Raw genomic sequence first — 20,035 nt, forward strand, 5'->3', positions numbered from 1 at the left:
TAACAATAGTCAAGAAACACTAAAAAATGTATACAATAAAATCAGAAAAGTAGGGACTGGAGAGATGACTCAGTGGTTAAGAGCACTTACTGCTCTTCTAGAGGACTGGAGTTGGGTTCCTAGCAGTTCATAACTACCTGTAACGGCAGCTCCAGGGAGTGCTGCACCCTGGCCTCTGAGGGTCCCTCACATGTACATTCCCACATGAACACACACATACACAGAATTAAAGATACTGAAAATATTTTTTAAAAAAGAATCAGAAGAGTAGATAATTTTGATGCTTTATTTACTAGAATTGTATCTGATAAGTGTCAAGTGTTTTGTGGTGATTTGAATAAGAATGGCCTCCATAGGCTCATAGATACAAATGCATAGTCACCAGGGAGTGACACTATTTGAAAGGATTATAACGAGTAGGAGATGTGGCCTTGTTGGAGTAGGTGTATCACAGAGGGTGGGCTTTGAGGTTTTAGAAGCCCGTGCCAGGCCCAGTCTCTCTCTCCCGTCCCCCAGCCCCCAGCTTGTGGATCAGGATGTAGAGTTCTCAGCTACCTCTCCAGCACCATGTCTGCCTGCATGCTGCCATGTTCCCTGCCATGATGACAGTGGACTAAGCCTCTGAAACTGTAAGCAAGCCCCCAACTAAATGCTTTCCTTTATAAAAGTTGTCTTGGTCATGATGTCTCTTCACAGTAATAGAATAGTAACTAAGACAGTATTATAGTAAAAAAATAAATTTTACTTTTTAGAAATATACACAGAGCAATGGACGAAGACCCTTTGGTATTTCAGCCTTAATTGTAGGCTTTGATGATGACGGTATTCCAAGATTGTATCAGACAGATCCCTCTGGTACTTACCATGCTTGGAAGGTGAGTAATGAATTTGTTCATTTTTCATAGAAGTTTTTAGATAAATGCATTAATTTATTGCAAAATTGAAATAAATGTAAATATTTTTTATTGCTTTCAGGGACATGACAGAATTATGTTGCATTAAAATATTGACTATGACACAGACGATAGATTGTAGCTTCTCAGAAATGATGGTTTCGGATAGTAAAAGACCTTGGTTTAAACCAGTGATGGTGGTCATGCCTGTAATGCCAGCTTTTAGGAAGCTGGGGACAGATAATTGGTAGGAGTTCAAGGGTAGCCAGCGTTGCATAGTGAGTTTCAGGTCAGCCTGAGTGAGATTTTGTCTCAGAAAAACAAAACAACAAAACCCTAAAGAGATGAATTAAAACCACATTGAAGTTTGAGTTCTATTAACATTATCACACATGAGTATCACTGGACTCCATTCGTATTTATCCTTCCTTACCCTTCCTGTTTCTTCCCACCCCTAGTTAGCAACCCCACTTTCATGTTTGGGGGGCAGGGGAGTGTAACATTTGTCTTTCTGAGTCTGGTTTCCATAGTGAAATGTTTCCTTTGTCCACTATTGTTTTTAATATATATGTATTTTATTTATTCATTTTTATGTGTATGGATGTTTGTCTGCATGCATGTCTGTGTGCTCTATGCATGCCCAGTGCTCTCAGAGGCAGAAGAGGGCATCAGATCCTCTGCAAATGCTGTGAGCCATCATGTGGGCTCGCTCTTAACTTCGGAGTCATCTCTCCAATGCCACGTCCTCCATCCTAGGAGTCAGACAACCATAGCCTCTGACACGTATCATGTGTTAGTATACAGTAGTAATCTTCATACAGTAAGTAGAATTGCTTTTCTGTGTAAGTTAGTTATTCAGTACCCAACTACCGCCCTCCTCGATGGTGCGCTCATCAAACACAAAGGCCCAGAGACAGAGGTAGGAGTTTCCAGCAGTGAGTTTCCATAAACTGCCATGGATAAGAATACGACTACAACTACAGAATGTAATATGAGTGATTTGATCTCAATTATTAAAAGCTAAGTATTCAGGCTTTAAATAATTTCACATTGAGTTTATATTATAAGGACTTAAAGCCAAAGAAATGAATAGGGAAAACACTACCATGGTCTTTATTATCTGCATTAAGTAAATAATTTGATTGAGAGCAGAGTATTTGCCTAGTATGCATGGAGTCCTGGGTTTGATTCCCAGAACCAGCTATCTCAGCCCTCAGAAAATGGGGGCAGGAAGTCTAGAAGTTCAAGCTCATCCTCAGCTATGTCGTAAGAGAAACAGGTTAAGGTATAAGAGCTAGCAAGAAATAAGCCTAAGCTAAGGCCAAGCATTCATAACTAATAACAAGTCTCTGTGTCATGATTTGGGAGCTGGTTGGTGACACAAAAGAAAAAGCCTGCCTAACTGTTTTCTAACTCAGAGACCAGTAAAGCAGCAGAGTATAATCTCACAGCCAAAATAAGAGTGCTCCTATCAGCTGCACACCTTTCCATCTGCCTAGGTAAGCTAGTCATCAGTATAAGAGTGCTTCTATCAGCTGCACACCTTTCCATCTGCCTAGGTAAGCTAGTCGTCAGAAGCCATGGGTTTACCTATGAAAAATTCTGGTATTTCATCCTGCCAGTCAGAAATCTTTTGACCTGTACTTTCTTTTTTAAATTTTTATTACATTTATTTATTTATTTGTGTATACATGGGGTAAATATGTGGAGATTACAGGTCAGCCTTCAGGAGTCAGTTCTCACCTTCTATTTTCTGGGTCCTGAGGACCAAACTCAGGTTTTTCAGGCTTGGCAGCAAGTGCCTGTCCCTAAAGAGCCCTCTCACCGGCCCTTACTTGGTTTCTGTGTCTTCTAATCATTGTCCTAAACAAAAACCAGTGGTTATAGGGTCAGTCTTGAAATATTTCGGGAGCTTGCTCTCTTCTGTTTGCAGTTATCTTTCTATCATTACTGTCCATTCTAATATAACACAGAGTTTCAAGTGTGCATAAATGTTTTTCGTTTTAGTTTGTCTGATGTCTGAGGACATCCAGAAAAGATGTTTTGTCTCCCGTTAGTTAAGAAAATGACAGAATTTTCAAATTGTTTGAAACTTCACCAAAGATGTGGATTTGAAGTATACTCTTTTCTGGTGTCTACTAGAGTCCAATGTCAGTCTCAGCTCTAGTTCAGTGAGCTTATGTTCTCTAAAGAAACATTCTCCACACACACCTTGGGAACTTGTGCTCAGTATCAAACAAGACTTGATTTGGATTTATTAGAGTGACTTGCCGACTGTGGTCCAGGTAATCCAACAATGGCTGTCTATCAACAGAAAGTCCAAGCATCCAGTAGTTGTTCACTCTACAAGAATGGATGTCTCCACTGATCTTCAGTATATGCCAGGGTCCTGAGGAAGTAGGCTCTAGTACCAGTGAAAGGATAGATTTGCCAGCGAGAGTGAGGGCAAGCAGGCAAAGAGTAAGAGCTTCCTTCTTCCATGGCCTTTATATAGACTGCCACAAAAAGATGTGGCCCAGATGCCAAAAAGTGGGTCTTCGCACTTCAGATGATTCAATTTAGAAAAAAACCCTGACAGGTGTCCCCAGCCACTTGGGTTTTAGTTAATTCTAGATGTAGTCAAGTTGAGCAAAGTAGCTATTACAATGGTTGAAGTAACACATGGGTCTCCTCACTGATGCAGTGTCTTCTCTGGAGTATCCATGCCGTTGGGCCTAACCTGAGTCTGAACAGGAAGGAACAATCAGATATGTCCAGACTGCAAAATCATCTGCTCATGCTATTGAAAGACAGAATAAACACAGGGAGAACTTTCTAATTTAAAGGAATCAAAAAAGATGATTGTGAACCATAATTGTTGACAGCATTCTGGATGGGGAAAAATAGACTCAAAGGACATTTTGGAGAGATATATTAGATAACACTGTGACATTTCCTGGATGTGTTAGGTATAATGTCGTCAAATAGGACTATCTAGGCCTGGTAAGACGGCTCAGGAGGTAAAGATGCTTGCTGCCAAGTCTCATGATATGATCTAAGTTAAATTTACAGGACCCACCTGTTGGAAGAAAGCCAACTCCTTCAAGTTGTCCTCTGACCTCAACCCCCAACACAGATTCATACCCACACAATAAATAAATGAATGTAAATTTTTTAAAAGAATATTCTTTTGTTAATGTGGTAGATGCTGAGTTACATAGAGATAAAATGTGGTAGTATAACACAAATTGTGTGTGTGTGTGTGTGTGTGTGTAAATGGAGAAAAGCACAACACATATCTCAGTGTTAATAGTTCATGCATGGAAAGAATATACTGTTAACTGTTCATTATATGTTCCTGTTCATAAGCTTTGAAAACCGCCCCCCCAAACAAAAGAATGGGTGATGAAGAAGAAAGTGGCAATAGTCTTGTTTTTGTTTTTGGTGACTGTGAAGAGGAGCATAGAAACAGAATAGTGGCTGGTTGAGAATACAGATGCAAGGGAACCCTTCATGCAGCCTGTTTGGCAATGCTATGGGTTTCTTCAACAACAGGACCAAGGTCTATTCATCAAGACCTGTTCTGGGCACTGGGGGTAGAAGTCCCTAAAACAAAGCTGTTACATTCCAAGTATTAGAGAAGGGCAAGCCCATGTGGTGGTGTGTTAGGTGAGTTATGGACAACTCTATCCAGGGGCCTTGCTATGATGGAACTTTAAAACAGATGTGTATCAAGTCATTTCTATATACCAGTTGCTGGGCCTTAGAAGTCTAAAGTATTTAACCAAATCAGATATAAAGTGCAGTTCTCAAAAATATGATCTGCAACCCCCTGGTCCAGGAGGTAATAGTGATTTTCATAGACCTCCCCAACTTAATGTTTATGTAACTGTGTGCAGCATTTTCCACTTCATCCCTGAACAAAGAGATCTGGTAGCCAGACATTCACCATGTCTGATCTCAGGACTGTTCCTGTGAGACTGTCAGCCCTCATGGGAATCCTGAGTTGAGGTCGATCTCTTTATCTCAGAAGATCTCTTCAGACCTATTGTGCCTAGTCCAGAACTGCAGGATAATGATAAGACTCATGAGAGAAAGGGTGTCTCAAAAGCTTGAGATATAGTATTATATCTCAAGTAATAGAGTATAAAACTATTGCACCTTCCATGGTTAGCAAGGAAACCCGAGTGTCATGAACAAAAAGATAATCTGGAAAAGAAGACCCGGATGGGTAGAATGGAAAATGAATCTGAATTGGGTGGGAGCCTTTCTGGGTGTGTCCCTTGCTGTCTGAAAGTCTGATGTCGCTCTGCTTGTATGTCACCGGTTTGACTGGCCACTCCAAGGAGAGGTTGCCAGCTCCAAATCACCCTGCCAGTCATCACGTTCAGTGTCCAGTGGGAGTTTTTATCTGGCGACAGCCAGCCATGCAGGGGTCTGTGGCCTCCATTAGCACGGCCTCCCACATAGCAGCCATGTGCAGTGCAGCAGAGGCATCCTACAACCTGGAGACTGGCATCAAGGAGAGACACAGGCTCAAAAGCAAGCCTGCGCCTATTGGTAGGGAATCCAGAAGCCCTGGAATTAAGAGTTCAGTCATGGTGTCTGCAAACAGTGGTAAATCACAGCTGCATGGATGGAACTGCCTCTGGGTCTGCACAATGTGGCCTGAACTTTGTGATTTCATGACACCAGCAGGGATGTTACATGTAAGGAGTACAAGTCCTTATCAGGGCTACCCCGCATTGTCTATCAAAGACCTTTTAGATCAGGATGACCACGAAGCTTGGCAAACTTACAACTAATTCTGTAGTTCAGGGGTAGGAGATAAATTTAGCGCAACCAATCCAAAGTGTATTGTTAAATGACTGTGCAACTACCTCCTGCTTCAAGAACAGATGGGTTCCATAACTGAGTCTCTTCAGGCCTGCAAGCTGACTCAGTCTAATACCTGGACGCTGTGGTGTCATATCAATCCAGAAATATTAACGATACCTTCACTGCCAGATGTAAATTAAAAGGGGGCGAGGGGGCTGTTCTGGGCAGTAAAGACAGAGGCATCTTGCAAATGTGACCAAGTGAACAGATATAACCAGCTCCATAGACTTAAAGAACAATATGCAGCAAGGCTAAGATTGCAGATGGCACCTTACTGCCCCTCTAGCTGAATAAGATATAGGCAGGAGAACCACGGAGCCCTTCAGTCACTAGCTGACTAATTAGATTCTGCCCCTGATGTCACCAATTGCAGGTTGAGGCCTCATCAATACTTGGAGAAGTCCCTGAGAGTTAGTTCCCCATTCCTATCCCTTTGATATTCTCAGTGCTTCCTCAGAATTTCTGTAAAAGGGCAAGATTGAACATCTGGAACCGAATAGAAAAATGCTAGGTCAGTGCTCATGTGATTGGCCCAGATCACTGTGTACTCCCACTTTCCTCCCCTTTGTATGTCTGAGGCTAGTTGGGCCTCTATGACCCACAGGGAAAACACATAACAACACTAAGATACAGTCCCCTTTTGATATGTGGCACATATGCCGATTCAGTGTGGTAAAGCTGCTGGTGCCTCAGCACCAGGCCTTAGCGCTCATCTTACTCTCCACCATCATGCATTTGCGGAGAGTAAATGAGCGAGTTTAGCTTACATATGAGTCACCTTCAGTGAAGTAGTAACTGCTGTTAACACTGCTGTAAAATCGTGGCTCTTCAGTGAAGTGGTAACTGCTATTAACACTGCTGTAAAATCGTGGCTCTTCAGTGAAGTGGTAACTGCTATTAACACTGCTGTAAAATCGTGGCTCCACGCACAGCACTTTAGCAGTTTGTGTGATGGAATGATCATGTAAGTACAGTGGAGTTGCTCTCAGAACAGTTAGCTTATTCTTCACTTCCACAGTGAAACAGCCCACAGTTAATGGAACTTCATGTGTGTCTGATAGAACAATAGACGACAATGGTTTTTATTCACATGTGGAATTTGACAGGACATGTTCTCAGGATTGAACAGACTGAGCCTGCTTTTTGCAGAAAGCATCAGATAGTATTTGTTACTAATGATACAATTAAAGATTTAAAGGAAAATTTGGAAAACATGTATTTATCACAATGCACCTGACAGTTTCTCATTATTTCTTTGATGATACTGTTGGTAAAATGGAGGAACATGATATTTGATATTTTAGAAATGCAATAGGTCAACAGTTAAAGTACCTGTATAATTCAGTGAGCCAATGTTTTCCAGGTGACCAAGGCACAGTATAAAAGATCCATTCAAAACAACCAATGACTGTTGACTACTCAGGGTAAAACTGATCATAGCACTATGAGCTGAGTCAAGAGAGTAAAAGATTTGAGCCTGGCCTGGACTGCATATAGAGTTCAGGCCAGCCTAGGGAGGTACCTTTCCAAAACACAAAGTAAAAACAAAAGCATAGCAATACTATCACCACCACCACCACCACCAAAATCCTTTTAGACAGGTTCTTTCTGTATAGTTCGTGCTGGCCTGGAACTCAAGTCTCAGCTCCTTGACTGATGAGGTTATAGGCATGCACTACTACAGCCTACCAAGAAAATTTAAATTTACTTTAAATAATAGTTAGCCAAGAGACTTTAGTGTAAACAGCTTAAAAGGTTTCCTTTTGTGGTTCTAGATTCCAACCTGTAATTAACTGTGAAAAAGCAACTACCTTGAGTGGAATATGAACACTGAGAAGGACATCAAAATTTCCTTTCCTAACATTTTTTTTTCTTGGCCCTTCTTTTTTTTTTTTTAGTTTATTTATTTATTATGTATACAGTGTTCTGTTTGTATGTATGTCTACACACCAGAAGAGGGCACCAGATCTCATTGCAGATGGTTGTGAGCCACCATGTGGTTGCTGGGAATTGAACTCTGGACCTCTGGAAGAGCAGTCAGTGCTCTTAACCTCTGAGCCGTCTCTCCAGCTCCCACTTTCCTAACACTTGAATGAAGCTATAATTCGACTAAAATAATAGCATAGCATTTCAAAACAGTGACTGTGAAAAACACAGAAAAATTCTACCTTTTAGTGTGAGTGTTTGTGTGTGTGTGCATTCAACTTTTTAAAAAAGATTTTTCTAAAAGATATATTCCTTTTTCTGTGTATAGGTGTTTTGCTTGCATGTCTGTCCGTGTGCATGTGCATGTCTGTCTGTGTGCATGTCTGATGCTGGGAGAGGGCGTCACATCCTTTGGAACTGGACTGCAGTTGGTTGTTCTGTTGTCATGTGGACGCTTGGAATGGAACCCATGTCCTCTGCTGAGCCATCTCCCTGGTCCTGAATTCTACTTTAAAAAATTGTTTTATTTTTAATTAAAATGTAATCACATCATTTTTTTGCTTTCCTCTCCTCCTTTCAACATTCCCTCCCTACCATTGCCCCCTCAAATTCATGGCCTCTTTTTTTTTTTATTTACACACACATACACACACACACACACACACACACACACACACACAACCTGCTGAGTCCATTTAATGTTGCTTGTATGTATATGTTTCAGGGTTAGCCACTTTGTACTGGATAACCAACTATAGGCTCATCCCTGGGGAAGACCAATCCTGCCTCTCTCAGCAGTCATTAACTGCCAGTCAGTCTTCACAGAAGTGGAGTGGCCCCTATGAGATCCTCGTCATCCTTGTTGGCACGTGCACATAGAAATTAAGGTCCCACTTTACAAATGTTACTTAACCTTAATTATCTCATCCTGGCTTCAAAACTAGTCACATTGTAAGGTTAGGACTTCAACTTATGAATCTGAGGGAACAGAATTCAAATTCTAGTTAATGTAAGTGTTATGTTTTACTTAAAATTGTATTTTCCAAAGTGAGGGTGGGGAGTAGGGGACAGGGAAGCTGTGTGAGGATTTTGTAAGAAAACAGCTGTCTGAAAGCAGTTTGTAATTCAAAGTCTCCAGAGCTTTGAGGCAAGTTTCTGTTGCTAAGCCACCTAGTCGGTGGTATGTTGTACTGGGAGACCAAACAGGCCAGTGCAACAAACAAATAATGGGCTTATTATTTTAAATGAATTTAATATATTAACATTGTTTCAGTGTTTATTTCTAATTATTGGGTTTGGATTTGATTTTATAGCATACTATTTACATGCTATGTAAATTAGCTTGGTGCTGTTTTGTGTCAAAGACTCAAGATGCACCAGTCAGAAACACGTGTTACAAGTGAAGTGAGGAACAGCGTTTCTGCATGGATTACCTTTGACCTCCAACCTCACAGGGTTAACAGAATGAAATCTGTTCAAGTCTTGGCAGCCCAGAAGCAGAACAGAGCCCTAACAGCAATGGGGCAGGGCAAGATACATCCCCCAAAGACAGCCCCACCCCCAGTGACCCTTTCTCAACCAGGATCTGCCTTCCACAACCCCACCACACCCCAGTAGTCTGCTCAGCTTTTAATCCATTAGTAGAATAAATCCTTCACCATGTCAGAGGTTCATGATCTGATTGTGTCTGTAAATGCCCTCATGTTCCCTTCAGAATATGCCCTATAGGTATTTCCTTCGGATTTATTAATCCAGTCAGGTTGACAAGATTAACTATCACAGGACTGTAACATGAATCTTAAAAGGTCTTATTAATAAAAAAAAAAAAAAAGCACCCAGAGCCAGATATTGGGGTGAAAGCTGAAAGATCAGAGAAAGAGAACAAGTCAGCCATGTTCTTACCTCTACGAAATCCTCAGCCTCAAAAGAGAGACTTCTTGTTTACTCATGCCTTATATACCTTTCTGTGCCCTGCCATCTTCCTTCCTTCCTAGTGCTGGGATTAAAGGTGTGTGCCACCAAGCCTGGTTCTGTTCCCAGTGTGGCCTTGAACTCACAGAGATCCAGACAGATCTCTGCCTCCAGAGTGATAGGATTAAAGGCATGTGCTATCACTGCCTGACCTCTATGTTTTGTCATCTGATCCCCAGGCAGGCTTTATTGGGGTACACAATATATCACCATATTCCCCCTTTTTTGTCTGAAATAATAAAAGAAGGTTATAACTAATATAAGAAAAACTATATAAGAAATACAATATATAGGCAAGAAATACATCAACAATGTCTAGTACATTTGCATTTGACAAATTCAGTGAAAATATTCCATTATCTATACTATTTTGGTGAGTCCATGATGTACCTAATTCACTTTCTATCCTAACTTGTATTACCAACCAAAAATATCTTTTGATGTCTTTCAAACTTATATACCTTACACTTCTTTAGTGAGTTTCTTTTCTGAATTTGATAACAAGGAAAACTATAACTATCTAGTCCTCTATCAGGGACTATGGGGGTCCAGCCCCTCGATAGTCCCCTCCCAGGGCCCGGGAAGAATCTACAACCAGCTGATAATTAATCTTTGATAAAAAGAAATGAATCTATGTACACGAAACTCCTTAGTTCATACACTTTATTATTCTGCTCTCATGTCTAGCTCCTTTCTTGCCTGATTTCTCTATATTTATCTACTGTCCCCTCTAGGTTCTATCTTAATTCCTTCATCTAGTTCTGTCCCTTCTAGGTTTTCATCTATCTAGTTCTTTCGCCTATCAGCTCCTCTCTCGTCTCCTTCTCTCTCATCTGGGTCTTCCTCATCTAGTTCTTCCCCATCTGGCTCTTCCTCATCTTCCATCTCGTTCCTCTAGTACTCTCTTCTAGCCCTTCAATCTACTTCTTCCCCATTTCAGTTTGTTCCTCTCAAGTTCTTACCCATCTAGTTCTTCCATTCTCTTTTCTCTTCTCTGTCCCCCCGTGCCTTGGAAGTCCTGGTATATATACACTTACAAGCAGTATTCCCTTAGCAGTGCAAAGCCAGGCTTCCAGGGTCAAATGGAGGGATGATAAGAATCACATTGAGAAGCAATAACCGTTAATTATTGTTTGCAACCCCAGGGTGGGGGAAAGTGTGCTCAGTCGCTAGGCAACCTGTGTACCACTAGATGCCTCTGGTGATAGTTAAAGGGAGATCTGGAACTGGAGGTAAGGTTTGGGAAAGGAGGAAATGAGGCTTAATTGGCACATCCGCCAGGCCTTCTCAAACAGGTAGCCTGGATGGTTAAGTCTGTTCTTAGAGAATACAGAGGTATCTCTGATAAAGTACTCTCCTCCATCTGGGGATGGACCTGGCCGGATGCTGCTAATGATGATAATTACAGGGAGGCTTGAACTGGAGTTCTGACTGAGCATAGCTGTCAGCGCAGAAGGTTATCCAAATATTCCTAGAAGTGGTTAGGTAAGGAGTTAGCGGTCTATAAAGTTAGTAAGGCTGTAAGAAAGGAGGATCTGAGCTGAATTGTGTAAAGCTATTACTTAACGTCCACCTGACCTAGGTGGTGTCTCCTTGTGGAATTTACCTTAAATCAGGAGACTTGCATGTGGACTGTTATTACTGCTAGTCCTTGAAAGTGGCCAAGGCAGATATCTGATTCCAGAGAAAGCCTTTCCTGAGGCTGTTCTCCAAATACCTGGAATGTGTATGTCCAGAGAGTGATCAGTCCACACTGTTAACCCTTCTTAGGGAAAAGTCAATTGGGAAAACTATGAAGGCACACATGATTTTCATAACAGAAGACAGCTGATATATAACAAGCCAAGTAACACCAAAAACTCCTTGGGATTTGGCTTCCTCTGGAGGAATTCCCTGATTCCTCCAGGTAGTGACTTTGCCATAACCAGCTGAGTTGTTATGATATATTCCTGCAGCCTGCAGCAGTCTTTAATTCCCTCAGAGACCTGAGAAGGGAAAAATATTAACTGAGTAATCAGTAATCAGGAAGTGCAAACACGTGACTTCCAAAAAATGAGAGAAATGACAGAAACAGCTGGCTGCCTGGACAGTCACCCAAGGTTCCTGTGACATTGGGGCATCCATCTTCAGCCCATAGGCCTAGCATATCTGACAGACTCATCTGTGAAGCAGGATTTTCTAAAGGGCCTTCCTACCTTGTCTTGGAAAAGTTTGGCAGTCCTTTATTTTGTGTCCTGCTTGTCCATTTTGGACAGCATACTGTCAGCAGTTGAGGCAAGGGCACTTTCTTACCTAGTGGCTAACTTTTACCACAGAGAAAGTAAATTTTGTATGGAGTTTCTTCAATGCCCTTCATTTTCTCTGAAGTAGTTTGGTGCTGCCAGGAACAGACATGTCTCATTGTCATAAAAAAAGAAAAAAAAACTGTGTTATTAAAATATCTTAAATGGCCGGGGGGGGGGGGGGGGCGGTGGTGGCGCACACCTTTAATCCCAGCACTCGGGAGGCAGAGGCAGGCAGATCTCTGTGAGTTTGAGGCCAGCCTGGGCTACAGAGTGAGTTCCAGGACAGGCTCCAAAGCTACACAGAGAAACCCTGTCTCAAAAAACCAAAAAACAAACAAACAAACAAAAATCCTAAATGCCATATTCTGCAGATCTCTGAAGATGACCTGTATATCTAAGATATATCTCTGATTGATCTTGAAAACATACCTAACCTTGGCTGTCCTGGAACTCACTTTTACAGACCAGGCTGGCCTTGAACTCATGGAGATCCACCTGCCTCTGTCCCCAGTGCTGGATTAAAGACGTGCACCACCACTACCTGGGTCCCCTCTCCCTTTTACTCCCTATTGTAACCTTATATTGGTTTACTTCCTCTTGTCTTTGGAGTTTTAACTCAGATAGTCTTCTTTAGTTAGAAAGAACTTATGAACTTACTATTAAGGTAATTTGTCTAGGTCAAAACATTGGTAAACTTGAAATAAGAGTGATGTCACCAAGCCGGGCGGTGGTGGTGCACGCCTTTAATCCCAGCACTCGGGAGGCAGAGCCAGGTGGATCTCTGTGAGTTCGAGGCCAGCCTTGGCTACCAAGTGAGTCCCAAGAAAGGCGCAAAGCTACACAGAGAAACCCTGTCTCGAAAAACCAAAAAAAAAAAAAAAAAAAAAGAGTGATGTCACCATTATAGATTATTTACATAATAACAAATGAATCTGAAATGTTTGTCAAGTTTTCACTTTGTGATTCTATTATTTATTTATTTACTTATTTATTTATTTTGGGTTTTATTCAAGACAGGGTTTCTCTCTGTAGCCCTGGCTGTCCTGGAATATATTTATTTATTCTTATTTTTATTTATTTATTTAGGTTATCAAGTTTTCACTTTGTGCTTCTATTATTGAACACTGGAGTAAACCTGAAAAGTGTGAACATATATGGTAACAATAAACCCACTTGTATTAATAATTTTGTTTTAATTTTTCAAGGCAAATGCAATAGGCCGGAGTGCTAAAACTGTCCGGGAATTTCTAGAAAAGAATTACACAGAAGATGCAATTTCTAATGACAACGAAGCTATCAAACTCGCAATCAAAGCTCTGCTGGAAGTAAGTGACCTTGTAAGGTATGTTCTGAGAATATGGCTATGGTTTCCTTACCCCTTTGTTCACCAATACACATTTTTCAGAGGTAGGTGGTGGTTGTTTATACATAGTGTTGAAGAATCAAACCAGGGCCACACACACATACCAGGCACACACTCTACTACTGAGCTGTGCCCAAGCCAGCTGAAAAGGTTCTTATGTGTCCTTGTTCTACACTAGGTTGTCCAGTCTGGTGGGAAGAACATTGAACTGGCTATAATAAGAAGAGATGAACCTTTGAAGGTAAATTATTGACCAAAGTAGAAATATTACTAGCATAGCTTGACAGAAGTTAAAATGCTGATGGTACCCGTGAATTGCCATTGCAAGCACAATGATTTCTGTTGGGGCTGAGTTGCTATCTCTTGCCTATTGCAAGCAGGTGCTTACTTCCTGTCTTTGTGAAGACTTAGAGGGGATGAGCACTCCATATAGATCTGCCCATTTAGTATCCATGCCTGTAAGTAGGAACCATTACAGTCTGCCCACCCAGAGAGCAGTTGCTTTTCTTGTTACCTCCACTATGTAAGAGAACCTCCACTTTTTCTGATCACTGTCGTAGCCAAGGTTTCTCTGGTCCTGCCCAGCCCCTCGGTCTGGATGGATCTTTCCCACCCCATGATCCCATAGCTGCTTATAAAATAATTACTTTAAGGCTTAATATTAATTACAAACTGTATGGCCCATGGCTCAGGCTTCTTGCTAGCTAGCTCTTACAACTTAACTCAACCCATTCCTATTAATCTATGTTTTGCCATGTGGCTTCCTGGTATTACCTGTTCTCTCACATCTTGCTTCTCCTGGTGGCAGCTTGCAGCATCTGCCCTGACCCCGCCTTTCTTCTCTCTCTCCATCCCTCTTGGATTTCCTGCCTGGCTCCATTCTGTCCTGGCACAGGCCAGTGCAGCTTTATTTGTTAACCAATGAGAGCAACATATATTCACAGCACATTTCCCACAACACACTGTTGTTTTATCCTTTGTTCTGAGGGTCTAACCCAAGGCTTTGTGCATAAGTGCTGTACTACTACTGAGCTACATACCTTGGTCCTGTGTGGTGTTTTTTTTTTTTTTTTCAATCTGCTGTCTCTACATTTCACTTGAAATGCCTTGAGCCCCTCTCACATTTTCATTTTAATCCCTAGAATCATAACCTTTTCATGTTTCTTGGTAACAAGTCCTAACACTGCTTGTATGTCTTTCTTTAAGCATTATGAGTTAAACTCGGAACAACTTGTCAGATCATTATGCTAGAGGACTCAGTGGCTAAAGAGCACTTGTTATGTGGTTTCCTGTTGTCCCTGAGGTAGAATTGTTAGCTATCTATTTTGCCAATAGTTCTCTATATAGATTGTACAAAAATATGGGAAACTCAACTATGCTTAGAAGATTAATTTTATGTATACTTTGCTTTGGGTTTAAGGACAGTATTTTCAGAAGAAATGTGTGTCAAATACAGTAATGTGTGGAACAATGAGGGTGTGTGTTTTACCACTGTTCCAACAGCTGGGACAAGATAATAGGACAGCAGCAAAGTTCAATAAATAAAAGGAATGGGGACAGAACTTGGTCTGCCCCCTGCATAGCCCCACAGGAAAAAAAACAGAGTGTAAACACAGGTTATAGAGATGCTTGGTGGGCTCGTTTTCACCTTTTCTCACAACGCATTTAGAGATACACCAAGACCAGAGGGACCCTGAAGCCACAAAACTCAGGATTATTTCTTTAGCTATGTCACTGTATACCTTCTGGGATAGACATACATATACAAGCTATGCATATCTTCTTGATGAGTGGTAGAAGGGTACATTTACTGGAAGAAAACTTATAGTACAGTTCCTTGTAACATTTCAGAATAAGCTACATAGTGAGTAGAGCACTTGGAACTTAGTAAACCTGAGTCTACACTCCAGCATATCAATTTTTTCACAGTATGACCTTGAGCAAATTGCCCTCATCATTAGTTTTCAGTTTTCTTATATACAAAATGAGGCTTGTAATTACTCTATCCAAAAACGTTGTGTAGCCTAGCATGCCTGTCATACTGGCATTAGGAAGGCCAAAGCAGAGGATCACAAGTTCCAGGTAAGCCATGGCTATATAGCAAGATCTTCCCCCTCAAGGAAGCACAGGGCAGGCATAATTTTAATCCTGGCACTCAGAAGGCAGAGGCAGGCAGATCTCTGTGAGTTCAATGCCAGCCTGATTTACATAGTGAGATCCAGGCCAGTTAGGGCTACAGAGTGAGAACCTGACTCCAACAACAACAACAACAACAACAACAAACACTATTAGCAAATGAAGTATTAGCGTGCTACAAAGTAGATTCTCACTGAATGGTACTCATTTCAATGAGTATCATTAAACAATAAGGAAAGATAATACGTCTACATTTGTGTTCTTATACACTGGTAGAAAATATTAGCATTTGGTTCTTGGCCTGCTGATCCAGTCTTCTGTAATGTCTAGATAAAGAAGCAAGATCCAAGCAAAAATGTAGATCAAAAAGACAGTTAACAGGGGAAATAAAGGAATAATAGTAAACAAATGGAAAAAATGTTTTTACTAAAAAGAATGAAAAACCCACAAAATATTTCTTACAAGCAATGTCAACAGTTTTTAAAGGTGGAATTCAGAAAGTAAGCTTTTTCTGAATTCCACTTTCTAATAAGCGAAGCAAAACTGAGAGAAACCTTGGTGCTGACATGAAGATGATGATGTAAAGCACGTTCTAGAAGTCTTGGACACACTGGAGGAAGGTTGTAATGCCAACATTAGAGGTGAGGCAAGAGATTAGTCAGAAGCTGCAAATAGGAGAGCTGTACAGCTTTAAGGGAAACAGGTCACAGACTCTCCTTCTCCACCCCAGGGATTCAGGTGACTTAATCGGGGACTATAAAATTACTGTTAGCTTATGTTCGTTGGGGAGGCCTTAATAGAATTATCATAGACTCAGTGGCTTAAACAATAAACACTTATTTCTCTCAGCCCTGAAATTCTGAGATCAAGTCATGGTCAGCTTCTAGAAAGGGCTGTCCTTTTGTGTCCTTACTGCTATGTGTACACACATGCGCTTATACTGTCTGTCTGTCTGTCCTCCCTCCATCCCATAATCTGTGCTTGAACTCCTCCTTTAGCTCCTCACATATACCCTAGAACGGGAATTAGAGACAGGACAGGAAATGGCAGCAAGTTATGACACTCAAGGACCTTACATTTCAAAGGTTCCATTGCTTTCCAACACAGCAACACCAGCTTGGCACCAAATACCCCAAATACATGGTCCTTGGGGGACCTTCCACTCTAACCATAGCAATAGCTAAACTGTATAAGAGCAGCACTCAGAAGGATGAAGTCATTTACTCAGAAACAAGCCTTGCATCTGGAGTGACAATTCATGTACAGGATGTCTAACTAAGTGCCTCGTCCGGCCCTGCAGTGATACCGGATGTCACAGACCTGATTTCACCTCAGTAGTATGAGTGCTTTGCTTTGTAGTGTTTGAGGCATTTTGTTGCATTTCTGAAGTTATACAATACAAAGCTACAGATAGAAAATACTCAAGTATTGTTATAACTGAAAAATATTTGTTTTCTTTTTTCAGATGTTTAGTGCCAAAGAAATTGAATTGCAGGTAACTGAAATAGAAAAAGAAAAAGAGGAAGCAGAGAAGAAAAAATCAAAGAAGACAACCTAGTTCTTAGGTCTGGAAGCTAAAGTTTTTTGCAGATTAGAATTTATTCCTGAGGTTTTAGAAGGAATAAGTGAATTGAAACAAACCATGAGTTTTTCTATGTTCATCTTCAAGAATGTCAGGTTTGAAGTTGTCTTCAAACATAGGTTAATGTTCTTTGAAATTCCTCAGTTTCACACGAGCCTCAGACTGTATTGTGAAACTCGCCCAGTATGTTGCTTTTTGGCGTACAAGCAAATTCTAGAAAAGATGATTTTAAAAGTTGGTAATATTTTGAAGTTTGTGTCATCTTCCTTAACTGTTAGCTAAGGAGCTAATCATCTCAAAATAAACTGAATACAAACCTGAGATGCATTCCTTGATGAGTGGTAAGAATGTCAATGTGTTGGTGAAGTGTCAACAATTGGAGGAAAATCCATATGTGCTGACTCAGGAGGCTGAGGCAGGAGGATTTCACGTTAGTGTGATAGATGCTAAGAATATAGTGACAAGAATAAACTCAGTTTGTTGGCTTTTATTTTTTTTAAGACAGGGTCTTATTTAACCCAGGCTGGCCTCTAACACTCTGTGTAGCCAGAGGATGACCTTGAACTCCTGATTCTCCTGTCTCCACCTCCCAAGTGATTAGAGGTGTGGTACCAACATGCCTAGGGAGAATTAGTTTTTATCTGTATTGCTATATAATAGGAAGATGAGCATTAAACCACAATGATTTTCATTTGAGATTAGTGTTATGAAACTCTTTGTATCTGCCTTCTTTTCTAATTTAGAGTCTATAGGAGCTTTAAGGCTGGGTTCTAGATCATACTCATCTTTGTTCTGACAGCTTGCCTATGGTGTGACTTAATAAATGCTTGTAAAGTTGTTAACTTATGGATTGACTCCTTTAAAGGGCTGGGCATTAGGAGAAAAGGGTGGACTAATCACCCTGCCTAATTACTTGTCAAGAACTCAATTTGTTCATCTCTTTGGCACATAATGAGAAGATCTCAGAGTTAGTGAAAAATATATACAAAGATACACACATATGTATATATGTATACACACATACAAGGTGGATTCTTAAGTCAAAATAGGCACACTTCCAGGAGTGGGAGACATTATTATATAGAAGTATGTGGTCCTAAGAAAACTGAAGGCACAGGGATTTGAAATGGCCTTCATCTACTGTTCATCCCATTGGATACATGCTGAGCAAATAGGGAAATGGACAAGATCTGATCCTTGTCCAGAAGAGAGCATAATGTCAAATAGTTGAACCCATTCTTACAAATTTATGAATGCTAAAAGTCTTACTTCCTTTACAACCTGTGAATTTAAAAAGACTGTTGCTAATGGTTTTGGTATTTTTAAAAAATCTTCTATAATAAATGTAGCATACAATACCAGATCTTCAAAAAGGAAATGAAACATTTTATGTCTTTATGAACAAAAGAAAGAGATTAAACAGGAAAAGTATAAATAAGAAATTACAGTTTATTTATAAGGTAGCAATCTTTTACAGGAAAAAGGAGTGATACAGTACAGCTCTATGGATCAGCATGAAAGACTCTTAGAAACATACAATTGCAAACAGCACTGTGTTTGGATAATTGGTCTTCAGCTAGTGACACTGTTTTGCAAAGTTGGAATTGTTGGGGGAGAGCCTTGCTGGAGTAAGGTCACCCCTTTTGGATTGGAAATGTTTATTCTATGCCTTTGTTTATTGGAACTATGTAACTTGGTTTGTATTGTTCAGGGTGTCACAGGTAAGAGATCATGAATCTTACAAGAGAGTCTGCACTTAAACCTTTGAACAGTGTTGGAACTGTGTCTTAGTTAAGGTTTCCATTGCTGTGATGAAACATCATGACTAAAAAGCAGTTTTTGGATGTCAACTTGACACAAGCTAGACTCATCAGAGGGAGTCTCAGTTGAGGAAATGCCTCCCTGAGATTCCACTTCAAGGCATTTTCTCAGTGATCAGTGGGGGAGGGCCCAGCCACAGTGGGTGGTGGCATCCCTGGGCAGTTGGTCCTGAGATGTGTAAGAGAGCAGGCCAGGGTAAGCAAGCCAATAAGCAGCACCAGTCCATGGTCTCTGCATCAGCTCCTACCTCCAGGTTCCTGCCCTGCTTGAGTTCCTGCCTGACTCTTCAGTGATGATCAGCAATGTTGAAGTTTAAGCCAAATAAACACTTTCCTCCCAACTTGCTTTTTTGGTTATGTTGTTTCATCAAAGCAACAGAAACCCTAAGAAACCATGTTTAAGGCAGTGCTTGCATCCCCCCATCCTAATACTACCCAGCTAATTTGTAAAATACACATGCTTGCTGGTGCACTATATCCATTAGAATTCTAAGTTCTGTGTCATTTTATTTACTGGTAGATGGCTAGTGCCTAGTACATAAGGAGATACTTAGTAAAACCTCAGTGAATACCACAAACCTATTATTTGTACTAAAACTTGAAAATCCAAAAGCAAATGCCAGTTCTTTCCAGTCTTTTTGATTACAAAGTAATGTGGCTGGGTGTGGAGATGCACATCCCAGCACTCCAGAGGCAGAGGCAGGAGGATCTCTCTGAGTTCAAGGTCAGCTTAGTCTACAAAGAAAGCGTCAGGACAACTATGGCTATATACTGTCTCAAAACAAACAATAAAAAAGATAAATAAAATCACTGGCTAAAATTTGTTTACTCATTGTAGCTTAAGACTTTATTTATTAAAAATGAGAAAAACAATGGTAAAACAGTTTTACATGTTCTCAAAATGATAAGTATGATGGTTAAGCTTGATTGCCATCTTAACTGGACCAAGAAACACCTAGTAAAGCACTTTTCTCAGAGTGTCTTAGAGGTTGTTTCTAGAGACTATTTGAATAGTCTCTCTCAGTGTGAGTGGCACCATTCACTAGACTGGGAATCTGCATGGAACCAAGTGTGGAAGAAGGCAGAAGCCTGTTATCACATGCCAGACCCCATTTCTGAGCAAAGGCTTCTATTGCTGTTGCCATTATGTGGAATTATACCCTGTCTGCAGCCTCAGTTGTAGACTAACACCAACAATGCAG

At 40.7% G+C, this 20,035-nt stretch overlaps 1 protein-coding gene across 2 annotated transcripts in view; it reads left to right on the forward strand.

Moving 5' to 3' along the window:
• Nucleotides 1–17,855, forward strand: part of Psma8 (proteasome 20S subunit alpha 8) — a 51,422-nt gene extending 33,567 nt beyond the window's left edge. For both annotated transcript variants that reach the window (XM_059246358.1, XM_059246357.1), the window contains exons 4-7: nt 753–875; nt 13,138–13,257; nt 13,474–13,536; nt 16,897–17,855. In XM_059246358.1, coding sequence (XP_059102341.1) covers nt 753–875; nt 13,138–13,257; nt 13,474–13,536; nt 16,897–16,989 — 399 coding nt within the window. In that variant the 3' untranslated portion in view covers nt 16,990–17,855. The remainder of the gene's footprint in view (nt 1–752; nt 876–13,137; nt 13,258–13,473; nt 13,537–16,896) is intronic.
• Nucleotides 17,856–20,035: the final 2,180 nt, after the last annotated feature.

Source organism: Peromyscus eremicus, chromosome 19 (assembly GCF_949786415.1).
Source record: "Peromyscus eremicus chromosome 19, PerEre_H2_v1, whole genome shotgun sequence".
Classification (NCBI taxonomy): Eukaryota; Metazoa; Chordata; class Mammalia; order Rodentia; family Cricetidae; genus Peromyscus; species Peromyscus eremicus.